This window comes from Ammodytes marinus (assembly GCF_949987685.1).
Source record: "Ammodytes marinus genome assembly, chromosome: 13".
Lineage (NCBI taxonomy): Eukaryota > Metazoa > Chordata > Actinopteri > Uranoscopiformes > Ammodytidae > Ammodytes > Ammodytes marinus.
The window spans coordinates 16,556,052-16,579,878 of record NC_137217.1 but is presented as its reverse complement, the minus strand read 5'-3'; the positions used below and the strand labels follow the sequence as shown (position 1 = coordinate 16,579,878).

At 41.7% G+C, this 23,827-nt stretch overlaps 2 protein-coding genes across 7 annotated transcripts in view; both read right to left on the bottom strand.

The window, feature by feature from the left end:
• Nucleotides 1-628, bottom strand: part of LOC307259308 (FXYD domain-containing ion transport regulator 6-like) — an 8,829-nt gene extending 8,201 nt beyond the window's left edge. For all 6 annotated transcript variants that reach the window (XM_080039100.1, XM_080039101.1, XM_080039103.1 and 3 more), the window contains exon 1: nt 397-628. The gene's annotated coding sequence lies outside the window, so the exon portion shown is untranslated. The remainder of the gene's footprint in view (nt 1-396) is intronic.
• The window catches only part of fcgbp (Fc gamma binding protein), a gene marked incomplete at both ends in the record, with an annotated part of 24,681 nt that extends 854 nt beyond the window's left edge, over nt 1-23,827 (bottom strand). The window contains 20 exons of the mRNA XM_080039548.1: nt 3,017-3,303; nt 3,623-4,003; nt 4,149-4,348; nt 4,460-5,027; nt 5,140-5,738; nt 5,839-6,427; nt 6,817-7,415; nt 7,520-8,099; nt 8,186-8,514; nt 8,649-8,790; nt 9,065-9,264; nt 9,380-9,953; nt 10,153-10,485; nt 10,587-10,852; nt 11,313-11,880; nt 11,977-12,575; nt 12,676-13,255; nt 13,424-13,770; nt 13,882-15,123; nt 23,809-23,827. Of these exons, the coding sequence (XP_079895674.1) occupies nt 3,017-3,303; nt 3,623-4,003; nt 4,149-4,348; nt 4,460-5,027; nt 5,140-5,738; nt 5,839-6,427; nt 6,817-7,415; nt 7,520-8,099; nt 8,186-8,514; nt 8,649-8,790; nt 9,065-9,264; nt 9,380-9,953; nt 10,153-10,485; nt 10,587-10,852; nt 11,313-11,880; nt 11,977-12,575; nt 12,676-13,255; nt 13,424-13,770; nt 13,882-15,123; nt 23,809-23,827 (9,002 nt within the window). The remainder of the gene's footprint in view (nt 1-3,016; nt 3,304-3,622; nt 4,004-4,148; nt 4,349-4,459; nt 5,028-5,139; nt 5,739-5,838; nt 6,428-6,816; nt 7,416-7,519; nt 8,100-8,185; nt 8,515-8,648; nt 8,791-9,064; nt 9,265-9,379; nt 9,954-10,152; nt 10,486-10,586; nt 10,853-11,312; nt 11,881-11,976; nt 12,576-12,675; nt 13,256-13,423; nt 13,771-13,881; nt 15,124-23,808) is intronic.

Below are 23,827 nucleotides of genomic sequence, written 5' to 3'. Positions count from 1 at the left end.
CAAAAACAATACAAAAAAAAAACAGGCCCGTCAGGTTTGTGCTTTTGGGAGCAACACGTATCTTCCTGTGTTTAAATGGCCACAAGCCCACGTTTGTAGTTGATATTTGGACCTAACTCAACACTATTCCCAAAGGCCTATGAATTGGGTGAAAAAAATGGTTTGGGGGTCAAGTAACCCTGGATAGTCGGGCTATTCAACAGGAAAAATAGCAAACCTCTACACGACATAAGCCAAACTTGTGCGCAGTGCTGCAGCTGCACACACAAACATTATGAAAAACCTGCACATTTTCCAGTGTTTAAGATTTTAGATAGTAGCCGCAGCGACACGACGGATGCATTTGAGGAAATGCATTCATTTCAGTCATGCATTTGGGCATTTAAATGAACTTACCGTTTATCAGCCCTCTGTAAACTCTTACTGCGAGTCAGACCTTCTCCCCTTGGTCCAGTAAGCCGAACTTTGCTGAAAGGTTTTCCCACTATTTACTTCAGCCAAAAAACTGAATCTGCAATGCAAACTCTGCTCTTATGGCTAGCAAAAACACAAAGATTCTGAAAGATTCCTCAGTGGTCGGCAGTACCAAGTAAAGGCCTGTCCCTCCCTCCTTGGTCTGGTCTCAGGAATGAGAGATGGGGGGAAGTGGGGGGTGTGAGCTTCGCCGATGAAATGACTGCACCCCTTCCCCCCTCTTTGCTGCCCTGCTCAGAGGCAAGCACCACGAGGAGGGCTATAATAGAGGCTCAGAAAAAAGGTGTATTGCCAAGTAGGCCTACATACAAGGAATTTGCCAGGGGCCTTATGGTGCATTTATAAATAGAAACATAATGAATAATAATAAGATATTTAGAAAATTTATATATCAAATCTTATAAAAGTGATTTTGTCCCTATGCAGTTTGGCGCTGCATTGATAATACAAAGTGGTTACATGATGAACTGTGAATCATGGGCCAACTTTAAGAGACTCAAGCAGCACCAAACAGTGAGCCGGTTGAGTAATTTACAGGCCTTTGAGGCATACACACTTGTGTGCCTTCATGGCTGGCGCAGTACGTCAGTGATGTAGTTTTCTCTCAGCTTTATGAAAACTGTTTTCCCAAGGTCCCTCCCACACTGAACTACCATACCCCCACCCCCTACACACACACATGCACGCAGGCAGGCACGCACACACATTAACACACACACACACACACACACACATACACACATACACACAAACACAGACCCACACACACACATACACACATACACACAAACACAGACCCACACACATACACTACACTACACTAGTAGCAAATACAGAGCCTGGCAGAGGACCAATGAGGCAGCATGCCCTGTCTCAGACTCAGATATCCTGGGTGTTATGTATCCACTCATGTGATTAGGCATTTGTGGAATTTTGTTATTGCATTACCTTCTTTTCCCCCTTCCACACCAAGGAGCTTTAGGTCAATCGGCTTTTCCTATTGAAACATGTAGCTATACACATATTTCTTATGTCACCAACCGAGCTAGAGGCAGGAGAAGCTGTTCTTATGTAATTTAATTGAGACTGGTTTAAAGAAAGTGGTATACTGGTAGTAGAAGTACACAGTCAGTTATTTGGGAATCACAAATGACTACAACACAGTTAAATTGAAAGGTTTTTATTGTTCAGAACAGTAAGGAGAAGATGTTTTGTAAAACACATTTTGAAGAATAAGATACTGGTATGTAAGTCACTTGTGTCTATTCTGTGGAAAATAGATTTTATTATATTTATAATTTTATAATTTCTTCCTCCACTAGATGGAGATGTTGGTCAAGAATGAGATTTTCTTGTGACAGCTCCACAGTGAACAATAGTGGAGCAGACTGCCAGTAAACCTAAAACTATTTAATTAATCATGCGAAAGTACTGAAGTATGATGAACAAGACCAACTGTAAACAAGTAACTTAAGTTGAGCGACTTCACATTCTTCTTCATCCTGTTTAATAAGGAGGAAAAAAGCAGGGATGTTAGTCACACGATGCAGCTGTTTCATCCATAAGGAAAAAGCCTAGATTAGAGAGGATACAAACTTCAGTTTTTACCTGTATGCCAGATGCTTTCTTTCACCGCAGAAACACCATCTCTACAGGCCACTGAAATGAAAGAGTATAAAATGCAGTCATTGGCACTGGAGCAAAGTTAAGTCATGTTCGCTCAGCAGAGATTACAAACAACGCAACTGAAAATTGTATTTCTTAAAGGCATATGCAAACACTAAGGTACAGCACTTTATTTTGGGGGGGCGTATTGTGTTTTCTAGGGTCATGTGATGAGAACATCCCTGAAAAAAGTACTTCTACGTTGAATGAAGACAGGAAGGCGGATAAAAAAACTCAGTTCCCTTAGGGACTACTAGACTTAAGGCTACAACACAAAACTAAAGACGAGGGCTCAAATTAATATTGCACCCAGATGAGTCTTAAGTGTCCTTAGATGACAAGCAGTGATTGGATTGCAAGCTTCGTAGCCTTTGATAGCCATGCCTGTCAGCCTCACCTGCTTTTTAATCAGTAATTACCATAGGGGATTATCTGGCATTTCTTAATTAAATTGGACCAAATGCAATTAAAAACCACATTCTCGTTCCTTTAAAAGTGCTCTGTGGAGTCCCTGTTTAGTTCTTGCTGTTAAGAGAATAACGGTTGAATGGTTGAACACCGTCCCATCTCTCACTGATCTGTACTTGATTATTTCACTGGTCAAATTAGGTTTGCAGTTTGTATAATAAAGGGCAAGATAGAGTTCAAAATTAAACTCCCGCTCCAACTAGAATTGAAGGTTAAAAGCCTAGACGAGGAGGCAAAGTCACCAAGTCATTAAAACAATTAAAGTTAACGTCGGGAGATGGGGAACAATGTGCTGTTGAGAGCATGCGTTGAAAGGAGTATCATTATCATAGCAATAAATGTAGCAATGCATCTTTGCCCATTTCATTCACGCAGTGGAATTGGTACAGTGTGCCTTTCAAATACACACCATCTAGAAAAGTCCCCAGCGCTCCAGGAGCCGACAACCACAGTTACATCGGTGGTGATTTTCCCATCTGCAGTCTTCATATCATCTTTGGAGTTGTTATTGTAGTTGCCACAGGCACCGCACATTTTCCCAGACAGGCTACTGTCAATAGTGACGGTGACCTCCTGTGAAATTGAGTAGGTGACTCGCACAGCAGACGCCTTCTCGATGATCACATTCCTCTCCCACAAGTGAACAGATAGTTCAGCTGAAACTTTGCCTGGAAGAGACACTTTTCGGCCATTGACCTGCAATGTAATAAGAAAGAAGAAAACATTTGGGAAAATCTCAATGGAAAGAGATAAAAGGTTTACTACATCAAATTTGATTACTTTCATGGTTAAACATTCAACTATTGGCTAACACTTTACAATAAGGGTACACTAAATAACTGTTAGTTAATGCTTAGATAATGCTATTAGATGACTAACTATTAATGCTTAGTTATTAACAGATAGTTAATGCTTATTTAGACTTAACTAAGCATTAACTAACAGTTATGTAATGTACCCCGCCCTTATTGTAAAGTGTTACCAACTATTATTTGTCCCTCCTCGCTCTTCTCACCCAGGTCATATGCTGGCTGTTCACTGCGACGGAGGTTTCCTTGAAGAACACATACACATTGGCGACAGTGGGAGATGCACCTTTACTGCAGACCCTGACGTCCACAACCACACGGAACCACATCTCAGCAGTCTCATCACACAGCGATGCCACTTCAAATGCCCCTTGAGCTCCCATTGCTCCAGACATGCCATCAAAGGAGGTGAGGTGGCCAACATGACTGACGCTGCACTGGCCCTGTTTGATGTGGCAACCTCTGACCCCGTCTCTCACACTACAAACCTCACTACTGGCACAGGACAGCCTTTCACATGTCACCAGCCCAGAGGCCTGGCACACACACTTGGATTTACAGTCTTTGTCCACAACTGCTTGGCCCACCTGGAACAATATATTGAAGGTTGGTTTTGCATCTTTATTCATGTGTAAATGCAATGACAGGAATATAAGTAATTGATCATTTGTATAGGCTTACTATTTTTTAAGTACTAGTTTTGTATAACAAATACCAAAGTAAATCCCCTACCGTCAGATATCTGCCATTGTAAACACACCCACAGTTCTCCAAGGGAACACACTGGATGCCATCAAAAACAAAACCGTCATCACATTGGCATCCCTCAAAACAGCTTTCAGAACAAGTTAATGGGTAAATAAAGCTGGCACAGGTCCCACCACAGGTGTCGGCACACATCTCATAGTGACTGTGTGCAGGGCATGAAGCAGCTACAAGAGAAGAAGACATTTGTAGGACATAATGTGCATGCAAATTTGAAATACAAATAATTTAAACACATGAACTGCTCTTCGTCTTAGATACTTCTTTGGGTAACTTACGGCAGAAAGAGCTGCTCCTCCATGGCTGGATTTGCACTCCTGCGCTTTGGCAGGCCAAAGCGTAGGCCTGGACACTGTTACACATAGTGTCTTTGTTGCCCTCCATAGCACAAACATCAAAAATGCAATCTGACACATAAGCTGCTGGGTCAATTTTACTGTGGCAGGCTTTGAAAGGCCCGTTAGGGGCACTAATGATGCCACAGGAGTCTGGTTTTCCATACAAGGTGGCCTTGGTCTGCTCACATACTGAACACTGGCCTCCACAGCCCCCACACACATGCCCGGGCAGATCCACCACCCACGCCTTCCCAAAGACATCCACGTTGTTAGTTGTTCTGCCTCCGGGAAGTCTGAAGTCATCACCACCCTTCTTGTTGTAGTTGCCACAAAGACCGCACATTTTACCCTGGTATGTGGAAGGCACGATCACCTCAACATAATAGACAGTGTCATACAGGACTGTCAGTCCAAAGTCGGTCCGGACAATTATGTTGCGACCCTCCTGGGTGACTCTGAGACGCCCATTGTCCAGCGAGAGAGGAAGGTTTAGAAGTTCGTCATCCACCTGGACAGGAACAAGGAGAATCATGTTGGCAATGTTTTATTTTTATGAAATAAATACACAAAATTGACAAACGTGATGACACAAGTGTTTTGGACAAAGTTGTTCGACTCACAATGACTTTCCATGGCGTCCCCTGCTGCATGTAAATTACATAACCATAGACTGCCACTGCAACCGATTTGGTGACAGCCACTTTGCCATTTCCATACTTCTCATTCCCCTGAGTTACAGAGAATGGGGTGAGCTGGCCGTTGTCATCATCGCAAACCTTGGCCAATATGTAGACACAGGTACCTTGGAAGTCAAACCTCTGTCCATCAAAGGTTGTGTAATGAGGGTCACCAGAAGCCACACATTTCCCCTGGCCCTCAGGGTGGCAGCCTTTCACTCCCTTTACAATCTTACAGGTCTCCCCTGGTCGGCACTTGGCCTTCTGGCAGGACACTGCACCGTTCTCTCCACAGACGCATTGCTCCACACACTCAGTTTCAGGGTAGAAGATGTCTCCTCTCCTATAGTAGTGACCATCATAGGAGCAGCCACAGTCTCTCACAGGCACGCAGGTATCCCCACTCAGCAGGTAGCCTTCGTCACACTCACAGGATTCCGTACAGGCCCTGCGGCAGGTGGTAAGGGAGGTTAAGCTGGCACAGGTGGCTGGGCAACCGCTGGCACACTGGGTATAATGGCTGTTAGCTGGACACAGCATTGCTGTGGGATAAGATGACAGGAGGGGAGAAAAACAAGGATGAAGATGAAAGAGATATTTTGAAATGAGATATTGCAATTATGAAAACAAATAAAATCTCACAAAACACAATCTCAAACTCACGGCAGAAGGTATCAGTTCTCCAGGAAAGGATTTTGATTCCTAAGTTTTGACAGGCAGAGACATAGACTCCCACGGCATCACAGACAGATTCATGATGACCATGGTAGTGACAGGCATCATACACACAGTCTTCCAGGTAAGGAGAAGGGTCCACGCTCTTGTGACAATCTCTGAAAGGACCTGCCTTATCAGCGATAATACCACAGTACTTTTGGGCTTGGTACTCTTTCCTCTGGGAGTCTGAACAGGCCTGGCACCAGGCCCCCTGGCAGACTGATGAACAGCCTGGTACAGAGGCCACCTGCCAGCTCTCCCCTAGTTTGGCTCCATTGTTGGCAATCTGGCCGTTGGGCATGGACTGGTCATCTTGAGCTTTCCCATTGTAGTTGCCACACAGCCCACAGACTGCGCCCTGGTAGTTGCTGGGCAGAGTAACGCTCACTGTGCTCCGCCAGTCAAAGGTCACGGTGATACCAGCAACTGTCTCCACTACAGCCGTCCTGCCGCTGATAAACACCACCAGCTCATTATTGTAATCCAATGGCAATGTAACAAGCTGCCCATCGAACTAAATAGCAGAAAATGAGAGAGAGGGAGGGAGGGATATTTTTAGGGGATTATAGATTTAATAATCCTGCTGTCCTGCTAATCCATTCTAATGTGCAGTTAAATCTTAGTTTAATTAAGTCTGCCCGGATCAAAATTTAAATATGCAATTAAATATATATTCAGAAAAGCATGTGGGATGTCAGAATTAGCACAATGACAGAAGGCATTACCATTCACTTATTGAATGAGGCTATAGGAGTATCTCTGTCCTATTTTTAGTTTAAATACTGTAACTAAATGCTGTGTCCTATTTATTTTCCTTAGAAAATCCAAATACTGTATATACTTATTTTTATCTTTGATGAAATAACCCATATGATTTATCCATACCTTCACATCGAAACTTACCAGGACTTGATTGGGGTACTCTCTGCTGATTGTGAGGGTGAGGCCGTATATGGAAAGCGTGACAGTCCTTGTGTAGGACACGGCCTTGCTTCCCCGGTGGTCGTTCTGCGCAGTCACCTTGAAAGGCACTAGGCCAGGCTGCTGAGAGCACAGTCCCACCAGCTGATACACACATGTGCCCTGGAAATCAAACCTGTGGCCATCGAAAGTGCGGTAGTGCGGGTCCCCTGAGGCTGTGCATGTGGCATGACTGATGGCTCGGCAGGCACGCTCTCCATCCACTACGGTGCACCTCTCTTTGTCAGAGCAGGAAGCCTCGGCGCACGTCACCATGCCCAGGGTCGCATCACACTGGCATAGGCGACGGCAAGCCTCATCTGCCCAAAAGTGCTGGCCCGGCTTGTAGTAGCGGCCCTCGTAGGAGCAACCACATGTTTTAGCAGGCACACAAACACCAGCGCTGAGGACGTAACCCTTATCACACACACAGGTCTCCACACAGGCACTCTCGCAGGTCTGCCTTTGCTCAGGGAATGGGCAGGATGGCTGACATGGGCTGGCGCAGCTTTCATAGTGGCTGTGGCGCTGACAGTTCATTGCTGAATGAAAAAGGTATGTTTTAAGGGGATGAATCAAAAACTGAAATATTGGATAACATTTTATTTTAATAAAATTAGCAAATTGGAATTTCATAGGTACTCACGGCAGCCAAACTTTTTCCTCCAGTCCTTTATTATTATTCCTTCTTCACGACACTGCCTACTGTAGGAGGCCAATGCCTGGCACAGCATCTTTTTGTCTCCCTTATTCAAACACATATCGTACACACAGCTGTTCATGAAAGCCTGGGGGTCCAGTTTTCCATGGCACTTTTGGAATGCACCTTTGGTCTTGTCAACGAGGGCCCCGCAGAAGGCTTCAGTCGTATAGATCTTACGCTGGTCACTGTCACAGGTAGGACAGTTTTTCTCACACGTGTCCCAGCATGGATGGTCCTTGTCCTGGTCAGGCGTCTGCCAGCTCTTGCCCCACTCTATCACCGAGGACACAGCTTTGCCGGCTGGATCCCGGAGCTCATCACCCTTGTTACCGTTGAAGTTGCCACACAGACCACAGACACTGCCATAGTAGCTGCTGGGCAACTTCACAACCAACTCCCAGTTCCAGTCGTAGGAGACAATCAGGCCAAAGTTTGTCTCCACAACTGCGGTGTGACCACGCTGAAACACTGACACCTCACCTTCACCCAGTCGAACAGGGAGATTCAACAGCTCCCCGTCCACCTGAAATTAAAAATGAATAACTAAATGTATAAAAAACTTTAAATACTACAGGTCAAACATATTAGACAAGAATCTAAAATCCTGACCGTGACGCGACCAGCTTGGTTCTTTTGGATGGTGATGGTGTACCCATAGACAGACACATCTACCTCCCTGACGTAAGAAACAACTGCGTTTCCCCGGTTATCATTCCTTTCAGTGACTGAGAACGGCACTAGACCGTCCAGGCTGCCACAGGTCTTGGAGATGACATACTTGCAGGTGCCCTGGAAGTCAAAGTTGTAACCATCAAATGTGTGGTAGTGGGGGTCACCCCAGGCCCAGCAGGTGCCCGTGTACTCTGGGATGCACACAGCTTCACCCTTCTTAACAAGGCACTTCTCCTTGACCCGACACTTGGCATCTTTGCAGGGATCTAAACAAGGACATCAAGGAAAATTGATTGGTTAATTTACTCAAAACTAAAAATAACCTGACTGTTTGTATTTGAAAGAGTTACGTCAATTGAGTACAATTGATTGATCCAGATATGCAGGGTTTGTTTCTTGCCTGTGTTGTAGCATGCCCTGATTCCTTTCTTGATCATGCATTTGGTGCTTTGTGGGCAGGAATGTTTTTCACAAACGAGGCCTGTTGCTGAATTGCAGATGCACTTTGTGTCACAATCTCCCTCATACACCACTTCATCAGGCTGCAGGGCAAAGACCAGATTCATTATACAAGGGGAAATAATACACAGAGAAAATGGCAGTGCAATTTTCTTTCTATCAAAAAAATATAAATCTACTCATTAAACCTAGCATGCAAATATCTAAAATCAGAATGGCTGTGGAAAAAGCAAAGAACTTCTTGTCATGTGAACTTGACTATTGCTATGGGAATTTTCTCTTGCTTTGAAGCTATCATTTGTGTAGTACTGTATCTGGAATTCTTTATTTTATATATAGACAGGTATTGAATTGCACCTTGTAAGTTTTTCCATTATCATAGCAGCCACACTCAGTCTCCCGAATACATCTCTGACCATTGAATAAGAAGCCATCATCACATTCACAGCCTTCTGTACAGCTGGTGGAGCACTGGACTATCTCTGAGAGGCCAGGGCAGGATGCTGAGCAGGCGTCTGCACACACCTCATAGTGGCTGTTGGCTGGGCATTTCATGGCTAAAAATAAATTATTAGGAGACATGGAAGAAATAATAAGTACAATATTAACAGAGTATGTCAGACAAGAAAAAGAAGTTGAAAAATCAAAACGTGAATTCTCTTCGTCACTTACGACAGAATGAAGCAGTCCTCCAGTTTTTGACATCTGTTCCTGCCATGTGACAGTTGAAGGCATAGGCTGCGATGCTGTTACACAGCACCTTTCCATCGCCGTTGGAAGCACACACATCAAACACACAGTCCTCAAAGTATGGCTGTGGGTCCAGTTTACTGTGGCAGACTGCAAAAGGACCATTAGGTGCTGTAAGAACACCACAGTAGGTGGATTTGGAAAACACAGCCTTGCGAGCTGGGTCGCAAATAGGACATTGACTCCCTTGACAGCCATTTTCGCACACCACATTAGGGATGGTGACCTTCCATGATTTTCCAAACACGTTCACATTGTTGGCGAGCCGACTGTTGGGCATTTGGAAGTCATCTTTTTGGTTTCCGTTGAAGTTGCCACAGAGGCCACAGACCTTGCCACGGTAATTACCAGGTACTGTGACTGACACATGATAGACCAGATTATATCTGACAATCAGACCGAAATTTGATTTAATGACATAATGTGTGCCTTCTTGATACACCATTACTGCTCCATCATTAAGATTCAGTGGAAGGTAGTTAAAGACTCCATTAACCTAAAAGAGAGACACAGTCTTATAAAAAAAACTCCTGGAGACAAACATGTTATATCTACTGAATATATACTGTATATTCGATTTCAATACATCACTCAGCCATTTATACTGTTTGCCACTACATGATACAAGCCATAGATTGTACTGTATTAACAAGTACGTAGCTAGGTTAAAATGTAGACAACGTGTTACTGCTTACCAGGACTCCGAACATATTGTTCCTCATGATGAGAGTGAAGCCATAGACCTCCACAGCCACCAGCTTGGTGACAGACACCTTTTTGTTTTGGTTCCACTGCTCGTTCTCCACCTGAACAGAAAAGGCCTCCAGGTGGGTGCCTTCAATCCCACAGCTCTTAGAGAATGTGTAGGTGCAGGTGCCTTGGAAATCAAATGTTAGTCCATCAAAAGAGCGGTAATGGGGGTCGCCAGAGGCATGGCACACACCCTTACCAACTGGGTGACATTTCTGGATGCCATTCTCGATTTTACAATTCTCATTAGGGCCACATGTGAACTTCTTGCAGTCAACCTGAAATAAACAGTAGAGCAACAGGAGAACCAAAATAAATTTCCATACAACTGATCAGTATCACTGATCAACTTCGAAAAATAGGCTTAAGTATCCTCTACCTCTCCATCTTCTTTACACTTGCATTCCTCCTGACACTGTCCATTGGGATAGAACACTTGGCCTATGCGGTAGTAGCGGTCTTTGTAGGTGCAGCCACACTGCGAGAAGGGGACGCATAGATGTCCACTGAGGATGTACCCCTCATCACAGGAACAGCCCTCTTCACACTGATCTTTGCATCCTTGAGGAGGTGCCAGACTTTGGCAAGAGGCAGGACAGGCAGTGGCACAAACTTCATAGTGGCTGTGGACTGGACATTTCACCGCTGCATACAAAAGACATAACAGACAATGAATGTTTTAAAAATAATTATTAGATACATTTTAATTTTGAGTACTGATTCCAAATGTGGGTAGTGATTACAAGTCAACATGAAATCCCAAAAGAAGAAACACATTGAAGTATATCATGGCAGGGGCTGGACTTGAAATAGTAAAGAAACTAAACGTATTGTTACAGTATACTACCAACACCTCTATTGTAGATAATGCTCACTTTGCCTTTAAAGAAGGCAAGACAAGTTAATTTATATAGCACATGTCATACTCAGTGGCAATTCAAAGTGCTTACATAAAACATTTAAAAGACAAAAGGAAAAAAATCGATGAATAAAGAGGGAGAGAACAATTTCAATGGATTATACAAGAAGAACAAAAGGAGCATAACAGTCACAATGTGTAGAGAAGATATATAAAGTATTTTATTAAAAATAGATGCCCCCTTACCACAGAACTGACTTGTTCTCCAGCTGTATACCTTGGCCCCCACTGCCTGGCAGGCAGATGTGTATGATGTAATAGCCTGACACAGCACATCCTTTCTGCCCTTATACAAGCATACATCAAAGACACAGTCTTCAAAGTAGCCAGCTGGGTCCACCTTGGCATGGCAGTCACGGAACGGTCCTTTGGGGTCTCGCAAGATACCGCAGAAATCTCCTTTTTCATATTGAACCTTCTGGGTAATGTCACAATCAGGACACACCCCTTTACAGCCGTCCACACAGCCTGGGATTTCAGCCACTCGCCAGCTGGCACCAAAATCTGCTGGAGGGGCAGGTGTGCCACCATTTTTTGGAATCAGGTCATTCTGGGGTTTGCCGTCGTAGTTGCCACAAAGGCCACACACTGCTCCCATGTAGTTGCTTGGCAGAGTTACAAACACAGCACCTTCCCAGTTAAAAGTGACTTTGAGGCCAAAGTTTGTGGTGACTACAGCATACCAGCCGCTCTTATACACAGATACTTGTCCTCCATCCAAGATGACAGGCAGGTTGACCAACTCATTATTCACCTGGAAAAGAACACACAATAATCATCATACACAGATACTGTTTTCAAAAAGGTCCCACATGAAAGATTCATATACTAAACATTACATATTTCTTACCATAATCAGGCCCTTGTGGGTCTTTGTAATGACAATGCTGAGTGAGGAGACCTTGATCTCCACTAATTTGGTGAAAGACACCACCTTGCTCCCCCGGTGATCATTTTGCACTAGCACTTCAAAGGGCACCAACTCAGGGTTCTTGGAGCAGAGAGCAACGAGTTGATACACACATGTTCCTTGAAAGTTAAACCTCCTCTTGTCAAAGGTCACGTAATGGGGGTCACCTGTGGCCTGGCAGGTGCTTTGGGAGACTGCTTGGCACTTTCTTATGCCTTCAACAACCTGGCACTGCTGCCCTGCCCCACAGCCTTTGTCCTGGCACTCCACGTGTCTGCTTCCAGCAGCGCATATACACCATCTGTGACATCCCTGGTCAGCCCAGAATGACTCCCCAGTAAGGATGTATCGACCCTCGTAGGTACAACCGCACCGACCAGTAGGCACACACTGACCTCCACTCATAACGAAGCCTGTGTTACAGATGCAGGTCTCGATACAGGGGCGTTTGCATTTGGAGGGAGCATCAGGGTCCGAACAAGTGGCCGGACATGCATTGCCACAGAGTTCATAGTGGCTGTTGGCTGGACATTTAGCAGCTTTAAGGAGAAGAAAGGGGATAAAGAGTGTTAAGTATTTGGAAAAACAAACTAGAAAAAAGCACCATGTTCATTTGAGGATTCAAAACATAATACTTACGGCATTTAGCCATCTTCCTCCAATCTTGAACCTGGATCCCAGCCATCTGGCAGGCTTCAGTGTAAACCTCCAGTGCCCTGCAGAGGAAATGTCGAAGGCCACCTCCCATGCACACATCGTATTTACAGTTCTCCACGTATGATTGTGGTTCAATGACGCCATGACATTTGCTGAATGGCCCATTTAGTACAACTGCGATGAGCCCACAAAATGATTCACCCTCCCACATCTTCATCATACTATGCTCACATCGCTCACACCCACCCACACAGTCATCAACGCACCGAGCATCTTTCACCAGCCCTGGTACCTTCCAGCTGCTCCCAAAGGCAACGGCCCCACCCACTTGGGTGCCGGAGGGTGTGGTGAAATCATCATTGGGGTTGCTGTTGAAGTTGCCACAGAGACCACAAGTCTTACCAGCGTAACTTCCAGACAGAGTGACCACAAGATGGTGTTCCCAGTCATAACGGACAGTAAGACCAAAATCAGTCTCCATGACCAAAGAACGTCCGCTCTGAAACATAATCAGTTTGCCGTTGTTTGCGTTAACAGGCAAACTCCATAGGCCATTGTCAATCTGCACAAAAGGAAAAGAAAAATTAACATAAATTACAAACATTTTAATGTGTCACAAAATTAAATTATTAAAACTAATATTCATGACACCTTGACGTCAGGATAATATCTCAAATATGGATATTTTAAACAATAACACTATTTTACTAATAGAAATAGGTAACCTTACCCTCACGCGACCTGTCTCAGACCGAGCTACTGTGATTGTGACGTCATACACCTTCACTGTGACCAGGGCGACATATGACACCCTGAGGCTTCCTCTGTTCTCATTTTGGGCAAGGACCTCAAAGGCTGGGAGATGATCATCCTTTCCACAGTTTTTAGCCATGACATAAGTACAGGTACCCATGAAGTTATAGTTTCGCCCATCAAATGTACGGTAGTGGGGATCTCCCATGGCCGAGCAAGTACCAGGCTTTCTTTCTGGTGTATTGGGGACACAGGAGGGATACCCATCCTTCATCTCACAAACCTCTTTAGCACTGCAGGTAATACTGCTGCATGAGAAAGATCCTGGAAAATAATATAGAATACATGATTGATGATGCCCACATAATTTCAGTTATTTTAACATATGTGTAATGGAAATATGTCCTGAACAGCTATAGTATGTGTGCACCTTACCTGGCTGTAGACATTGTCCTAAGGAACCATAACCATTCATCTGGCTTACTCCTATACTGTAGAGAGCAAAGGGGGAACCAGAGCTGGACAGAGTGTGTTTATTGCTGCCAGGGGTTTGTTTGTAGGACATCTGTGCCCAAGAGAAATCTGTCCCTGCCACCTCTTGCCACTTGACATTACGGGGCAGGTTTGTACCATCAAAACGCAGCTCTGCCATCGAACTGGTCTTTGCCACAACCAGGGCTTGGTTGTCAAATCCCTCCAGAGCTTCCAACGAGTAAGAGGAGCAGAAGCGGTCTGTGGGCAAGATGGTCATCAAGAAAGGGTCGTAGAAATTCAACCAGTTCAATGTGACACCGTTGAAGAGCAAGAGGACCTGGATGCCATGATCAGCCTGAATAGACAACGTTTCAGGATTACTGCAGCGGATTTCTAAAGTCTGCCCTCTGGTCAAACTAAAAGTATTTTTGCGGTTGCCCAATTGGACGGTGGCTCGGGTGGGTTGGGAGGCCTGGAGGTAGACACTGTCAAATCTCTTCTGGAAGCTCAGGGGAGGCACAATGAAGCTGGATCCCCACCTGCTCACTGGCAGTAGCTGCTCGTAAACATGATTACATTTCGAGAAGCGCCAGGTGCAAGTGTGACCCGTGACAACAGCAACAGGGTGCTCGGAGGCCACTCTGGTGCCAGAAAGCTCATACTTGCTCTGGAGCTGGACAGTCTCATATGGCTGGAGATCTATTACCATTCGGCTGCCTCTCCTATAGAAACGACGCTGGAATTTAATCGGGCCTACGGGGAAAATTTCCACTTTGTTGCTCTCTTTTCCATTTGTCACAGAGAACTCTTTATAGGAGCCAAAGGGAGATCCAGCAGGTGTAAAGATGAAGTATTCTGTACCCCATTCAGTGATTGGATACACCACAGAGGTGTCTGCTGTGTACAGCTTGCTGTTGAAGGAGGTGACAGTCACATCTGCTGAGGCTTCAATGCGCACCGTGTTGGAAAACCTTGTGCTTCCGTACATCTCAACACTATTTGGGAGAGTGATGGTAAACGTTTCCCCAGCATTTAGAGTTTTCTCTTGCTTGAAGTTTAAGGGAGGCACTTGCACGGTCACTTTAGCATTGGCCTGAACAGCAGTGATGTATAGCTGATAGCGAGGATTGGCGTAGTTTGCAGCATAATTCTGCATGAATGACAGAGCAAACTCCCTTCCTGCCCATCCAGCACTAGATGGACCTAAAGGAGGGTGAAATGCAAAGAATAAGAATGGAAAAACTTGACAAAAGTAGACTTCTTTTCAGGTTACCTAACTTAAGGCAGTCAGGTACAACTACATACTCATGTATGAAACAATAACACATCAAAAAAGTTTTACAATCAGAATGAGATTAATTGTGCCAAGGCAATAAAAGATTCTCAGACAATACAAAACCTGACTCGAGACTTCTTGAATTGAATACACAGTACAAATAAATAGTATGACACCAAAGAGAAAGTGACTGAAAAATACAATAATTTCAAAGTTTAAAACAGGCATGAAAGCTTGTCTATAATGCATGGATTGCTTATTTCCTTTGATAACTATTGTGAGAGATTTAAACTGAGGAATTGTCATTTCACTGCTTCTCAGCAGCATTCAAGAAGTCACTTGTGCAGACAATATAATTGCATAATAGAAATATTATCAATATCTTTGCCTTTGCTGTGAAAAGAACATTTTCTGGGCTCAGCCTGGGGGATTTAGATTACTCTCCTGTTTCACCCATTCAGTATAATAGTTCCAACTCAATAACAGTTGATGGTAAATTTTATTCCCAACAAAAGCAAAATTCAATTTAGATAGCTATCCTTTATGTGCTTCACTCTCAAATTCTTCACCTGTTTACCATTCGGCTTCATACGCACAGGCACCTATGGCTGCACACCAATGATCTGAACTGATGGGTTTGACACCCTGAATAATTGTCTCAAATTGAGTGAGCACTTGGCTACAGGTCCTGATGGGGAATTGTTAGCCAAGGTTTGAGGACTGCTGATATGATTGATTAATGGAACTTAGCCACGTTTAGTCAGATGTAGCTGTTAATGAAGGGCAGAATTTTTGATTCAATACATGAAAATCTCTTCTTTATATATCAGATCACTGTGGCTACTGTGATTGTTAAATTTAACACAACTTAAAATTAAAATAAAAAGTGAAAAGAAGACAAACAGTTATATCAAATTGAAAGAAAAAGAAGTAACATTGAAGGTCCTGCCACAGTAACACAAAACTATGACAAAATATGCTTACCGATTAGTAAAGCCCACAAACCACAAAGCAGCAACAGGGTCCCCATGGCTGAAAAACAGATATCATTGTTAAACTTACGTATTAAGTATTCGAAAACGTACATTATTTAAATAATAGAAATGTATTAATTTAACCAAACAGCCAACATAATTGAATATACGTGAACAGTTCTTACCTGCCAAGAGGTATCAGCATATTGATTTTTTTGCAGTTAAATCTTTTTATACTCTTGTGGACAAAAACACAACCAATCAAAAAGCGCAACAGGAACGTCTTTGAAAACAATAGCCTTCCTCTTAAGCAAATTAAGGTAGAACCTGGCTATGACTTATGGGTCATATGCTGTATGTTGACATAGTTTGTCAATTGCCAACTACCATATCCTAACTGTGTGAGATGGTTTGCTTTGCTCTTTTTCTTTGAAAACATACTCAGTGTGCGTGACAGACACATCCTGTAAGTTATTCCCGGAAATCTGATGGTCCTGCTTGTGTAAACTTCAAAATCATTTTATTTAATTTTTTTTATTTTACCAGGATAGTCCCATTCTTTTTCAAAGGAGGGCTGGCCAAGAAAGCGGCATAAAACATAAAAGTTTCACATTTCAAAAACAAAATTTCACATTTAAAATTAAATACAAGACACAAAACACAATAAAACAAATCACAATGAAGCATCAATTCTAAGGAAATAGAATTGCAAGTCAATGCTCAGTAACCGGACATAGAGTGTGTGGTCAAATAGTCCTAATCCTGCTTTTGTAATTGTTCATGGTGATTTGGGATTCCAGTTTAACATTTGTATTGGCATAGAAGATAAACATTTGTAGATATGGGTAATGATTCTGTATTTGAGGGGAAGCAATAAATCAATCAACCCAGACAACCTTCTTTAAAACACTTATTTCTCTCCTGTTTTTTTTTTAAATATTGAAAAGGGCCCTTGGATGCTTTTGTCATTTAATCAACATACATTTTTTTTCTCATCAGCAGACATTCCAATGCCATTGGAGGCATAGCATTACACCAGGCAGATATAGGTACATTTTATTTTTTGGCCGTCAGCCGTATGCAATGTATATTCTGGTGTAACCAAATAATATTATCCATTTCTGACTGGGCAAGGCAAGCATGTGATAAGACCTAAATCAGAACTTATCTCCAAAGTTACATAAGAGTCTCTGAACTAGTTTGATAATGGGGCTGGGCCTCTAGGAATGCAAAAATGATATAGAATAGTTGTATCATGATAGGGTTACACATCACAGAAGATGTACGTTTCCAAAAACTGTTTTTTTTACAGTAAGAACGCATAGCTATTTATATTTTAACTGCAGAAAAAAACTATATATAAATGTTAAAAGCTGACTTTTTATTCAATGTGACAGTATGTTAATTACAACCCAGTTGATTCATTTTGTTCGTTCACTTTCAGAAGCTCTACTGACACCTATGTGTTTTAGATCATTTATGTTATCAGAGAGAGACAAAAACCTCAGTAATCACAACACCTTGTCAGTAGTGGAGGAAGTGTTCAGATCATTAATTTAAGTAAAAGTACTTAAAGGTGAAGTAAGCGTTTTTTTTATGTTAATATTAGTGTAAAATCGCTCTTTATTCATACAGTGATCACTTACATAATGTGCGCGTTTCATAAAGCCGATCTCTCAGTCAGCTGCTTTGCATATAATCGGCAAATAAACTTATTGGAGTATCCCAAAATGTTTATCCAATCAGAACAGAGAACGCTACAAACCAACACTTGTCCCACTCATACAGTATATACTATATACACTCCATGGTCTCACTGCCGGTGCACGCCAGAGCAACAGATGGGTGAATGTGTATGCGCCTACAATGGCGGAGCAGGTAAAAATCCTTCCAAATGTCTGTTTTGATGGTTTTTATCATGTTTGATTACACTTATGGATCTGAGATGACTAGATAACTTGCTGCTTGAAGACCGCAGTGCATTAATATGGAGTGAAATCAGCCTCAATATTAATGAGGCAGAGAAGGATTCACACTTGTATTTTGTGATTTATATATAAATGACTCTCTTCTCACAAATACATTTCAATGCATACACACACAAATGGATACCGTCATATATAAATGTAAAATAAATCCATATAATAAACCTTGTTTCTGCTTTTAAGAAGAAATTTAATATATTTACAATGATGACACTGAAGAAAACAATCCTCATGAGAAGAATAAATGCAGTGTGCTTGTTTATTAACTGAAACAATCAAATAGAATATACAGAGAGTTCTATGCAGTTTAGGATATTACGGTGGCGCTAAGCATTCACCAAATAAAAAAAAGTTTCACAGCTAATGTAGCCGTTAGCACACTCAGGATCTCGTAATTACGAGAAAGGATCTCGTAATTACGAGATACTTATCTCGTAATATCCTAAACTCTTGGGCAACTGACAGGAAGTTAGCTAAAAGAACCATTCCGCTTGCAGCACCTTTAAAGAGTCTTGCATTGGAAATGTTGCCTAATACAAAGTATTTGTAGAGGTACTAAGATGTCCTCTGTGACTGGTATAATACTTTGCATCGTATCATTAGATTATAATAAATCAAGCATTAATGTAAAAGCTGGATCGAACGAAAGCTGTCACATAAAGGTGGTGGCGTTAAAAGTCCACTTTCCCCATGTAGTGGAGACTCAAGTACAGTACAAGTACCTAAAGTACAGTACATTTACACTACAACATTACATTTCATTATTTAAATTCCACCACTGGCCATTGTGCAATTTCTGCTAAATATTGTCATTCAAGCAATGTCATGCTTGTAAACAAAGATCTGTCAAAGATGTGTAACCTTGTAAAGCTGGCAAAATGGGTGAATAACCTAAACTACTTCAAACCTTTTTGTAAAGTGCAGTAGGTGGAATAAACAGGCGGTTTCATTTGGTTGTCTGCCAAGAATGACAAAACCAGTGGATAGCGCAACAATATTTGTTGAATAGAGAAAGTAAATATGACTAGGCCCTCGAAAGTTTGCTTTAGATTGCTTTTCAAATGATGACAGGAAAAATCAAATATTTAATTGGTTTTCGTTTGTTCAAAGACCCTTGGGCGGGACAATAGTATGCCTAATTTAATTACTGTGCACATTGTGGATTTAGATAAAGGTGCGCCCTCAGTTTCGTCATGTTGGAAACCTACTCAACTTTGGCCAGGGATGACCGGTGTATGGGTGTAACTGATAAGAGAGCTGCCCTTATTTGGGACAACGTTGAAGGGCATGCTATAGGAATTTGAATACACATATAAAGTTTATTAAATTGGTTATCATTTATTACTTAGTTCTTAAACATGCACTAATTGTTAAATGTACGTACAGTATCTTTGTTGTAAGTAACATCACTTACCGGCAAGGAAAGTCAGGGAGAATACATGACCTGACCGAACAGAGAGATCTCTCCTCAGGATCACTTTTGGCACTGTCTTGCCATGGTTCACACCAGATCAGGGACACCCATGATGCCAGAATGCGAGGGAGGGATATACCAGCATTTCAAAATGTATACAATTTCGCATCAACAAGTAGAGAAGAAGCATTTTTGAAGTATTCTATGTGAGCTTTGATAATAGATGATAAATCCAAGCAAATTTACTTAAATATAATGTTGTAATTCTTTCTTGCTACTTTTTACTCCACTTGGTTTCAGGTGAAAATGTTGTACTTTTTAATTCACTATATTCATTTTACAGCTATGTTACTAGTTATCAAATTAGGATCTTTGAACACAACCTCAAAATATGATATTTTGTTATGAATTAAACTCCCCAACAGTATACAGCTAAAATAATTAGTCCATTTATCATTTTGTTGACAGGACATTTACTTTTCATACAAAAACATGTCATGGTTCCAGTCCGCTCCAAATTTCAGGATTGGCTGCTTGTCCTTTTGAGTACTTTGATACTTTATTTATTTAAAAAAAATGGGGTTTGGACCATGGGTATTAACAAAACAACAACAACAACAACAACAACAATCAATTGAGGAGAAAAGCAGATTATTCCAGTATGGAAGTAAATGAGTGTCATCGGATTTTGAAAATAAAAAGCCATTGAATTTTAAGCACTGAATATTTATGCATTGAAATAATGTATCTGATTTTTTTGCCGCATTGAAATAATGTATCTGAATTTTTTGCCTCTGAATTTAACTCATAACATTTTAAACATCTCATTTTCACCTTTATTTTACAATGTTCTCAAATTCAAAATCAAATATTCAACGTTAAAAAATTCAACGTGCCAAATTCAACTGCAAAATCCCATGTATGAAATTCAGAGTAAAACTTTGGGGACCCAAGGAAGAGCAATCGACCATAGATGCTCGATCGCGTTCAAACAAAGAGTGCCAGTGGGAATATTAGCTTGTTGCCTTGGATACCCCTGACTGATGCAGGAAGGCAAATCAGGTTTTAGCCATGTCAAACGGCAACGCAAGTAACGATGGTGCTTGGGTGAGTACAAACATGTTTCTATATACGGAAGAATATAATGGCTAGCATATCTAGCGATCTAGCATCTATGATCGATTGCTCTTCCTTGGTTGCCCAAAGTTTTACTCTGAATTTCATACATGGGATTTTGCAGTTGAATTTGGCACGTTGAATTTTTTAACGTTGAATATTTGATTTTGAATTTTAAAACATTGTAAAATAAAGGTGAAAATTAGTTGTTTAAAATGTAATGAGTTAAATTCAGAGGCAAAAAATTCAGATACATTATTTCAATGCGGCAAAAAATTCAGATACATTATTTCAATGCTGCAAAAAAGTCAGATACGTTATTTCAATGCATAAATATTCAGTGCTTAAAATTCAATGGCTTTTTATTTTCAAAATCCGATGACACTCATTTACTTCCACATTCCAGACAAATAAAAAACATATATTTTTAAATTAAAAGATCCAAGTTGACAGGAGTCTCTGAGACCAGAACTTATGACAAACAGTGGTATTACCATAGATAGTAAATAATATTGATGTAGCATCCGGGCTGACCTCAGTTATTCACACGGCATCCAATAATCCTGGTTTGTGCGCGTCGCCATCTTGTGAGATTTTTACTCCGACTCACTCCTCTTGCCGAAAAGGGGAATCGACGTCACGTCGGGGGGAGGGAGATAGCTGACGTATACATCCGAGGCAAAGTGAGGGACAACGGGCGGAGAGCTGTCACTCAAGAGATCGCGCCAATACATTTTAACCTCCAAAAGAATAAAAACTAGCGTGGGCCAAAAAAATTCACCCCCCTCAGTGTTGTCATGGAGATATGACCTAAACATACAGACTAAAATGGTTTTGTGGCCCAGGCTGTAAATAGGTTTAATACGACTTTGAAAACGGCCTATCTAACAAGTGAGTCAAAGAAAAACTGCTTGTCTTGGCGCCACCCCCAGTGGCACTTTCTGGTTACTACAGTTGTAGGTCACTTCCTTATTGGATGCTGGTAAAAATCGCTGAGGTTGGGGCTTGGGTATTACATTCAAAGGATGGTGGACAGGTTGGGCCGCAGGTTTTGTAATTGCTGTTTGGTGGACAGTGCACATCTGAAATGATTTATGGGTTTGTCATTTAAAGCTTCTAACATAATACTTTTACTTTTAAATGCATATACTACAATATATTGCACTCCTCAACACCAAAACCATCTGTCACTACGCCATGGCATTGGATCCTTTACAAGCTCTGGAATATGAAAACAGCCTGCATTAACTACTATCACTCTCCTGTGACATAAACACAGAAACAGGATATGCAGGAAGTGTCACTTCATCTGGTTTCTGCTAACAGTCAGTACAACAGTTATGGTCCCTATCAAAGAGCCTGTAAGCCTGAGAGAGGGTAACCAGGCGTAGTTGCAGGATACTCATCTTGTGGATACCTGAATTGCCACTCGGCCCATAGACTTCGCCCTAATGGGGGGGAGGGAGGGCTGGAACAGGTTAACAGGAATTTATGTCACTTGACCATTGACATTCAAGTGAGCTTTACTTACATGCTGTCATTTTCCCTACTGAGCTTGATGATGAACCTACAAGCTTGTACAGTACACTGTCACCTGCATGTCTGAATGTAAGCAGAGCTGCATCCTCCACTCTCATCCTAGACACACCAATTTTCAGGGGTTTTGATCGGTTTTGATGTGCTTAAAGCCAAGGTGCACTATGTAACTTTGGGTGTGTCAGAGAAGTGGAAATGTTCTAAGGCACATGTGTCAAACTCAAGGCCACGTTTTGATGTGGCCCGCGAATCAATTCGGCCGATTTGAATCAATTCTGAAAAAAAATTAAAAAATAAAATAATTTTTTTTTTTTTTTTTTCTTTTTTTTCTTCATGGAGCCTGTGCCATATCCGCACGTTGCATACGCTCCCAACTGTTAGGAAACTTACGTGGCTTACAGCTAGGAATGTCTGCTGAAAGTTCTACAGCTCAGGATTTTAAGCCATGAATTGATGAACTTGCATCTAAGAAGAGCTGTCAGTTTTCTGAGGGCTGTAAATAGGCCAATATATGTGGCTATATAGCATGCTAATATTGATGATTGATTGTGTCAAGTGTCTAAGGCAGTGGTGTCAAACATCCTGCCCGCGACTTGTAGAGCACACATTTCTGAGCATTTAAAAAAAAAGTAAGTTAAATTAAAATTAAATTAAATTGGGAAAAACGTATTCCAAAACAACAAATAACCTCTGTATTTAAAAATAAATCAAAACAGTAGAAGTTGCACTTTTATTTAATTGTATTTTGTACTGTCTGCATGTTTGCACAAAATGTGTCCCTGTACATATAGTAAACAAAATTGGACAACTGTAAGGTCAGTGCCTGTTGTATTTGTGTATTCAAATAAACAGTTGTTTATTTCATTAGTGCGTCTTTGAGCAAAATACCCCCAAACATTTTGCTGCGCCGCACCTCCTATTCCCATGGCCAGCAGCAACCTTTACTAAGACATTTCCTGGGAGCTACAGAGATCCCTTGTGATCTGTGATAATTTAGGTTACATATGTAGGCTGAGTTATAAAGCATATAACTGAAAAACAAAGCTAAAGATTTGGATTTGATTTGTATGAATATCTACGTTATTTTGCCATTATTTTACTGGTCCGGCCCACTTGAGATCAGAGAGGCTGTATGTGGCCCTCGGACCAAAATGAGTTTGACACCCCTGTTCTAAGGTATATTCTCATCACTGAATAAACACACTTTCCTCCCTAGAACACTGTTTGAAGTTAGAAAGCTATTGTAAAAGCTACTGTTTCACTGGTGTTGTTTACAGCAGCAGGGCCCTACAGTTTTGTTTATAAACATATTCTAGTCTTAGGTTTGGTTTCAAGGTGCATCAAAATAATTAAGTTTTAATTTGTAATTATAGAATGATTCAATACTAAGAATTACATGTAGAGAAAATATGTTTTGTAAGTACCTGCAGGCTCTGCAAATAAAGACACATCCCCCTCCTCTGAAACTACATAGTGCACCTTTAAGAAAGTCATTTTGCAATTTTTAAAAGTTGAAATATCAAGTAATGAATGCACTAGCCGGCAGCTCAGTGCCTAAAGATACTTATTTTCAATTGAAATGCTCACCGTCCTTGTGGCAATCCAT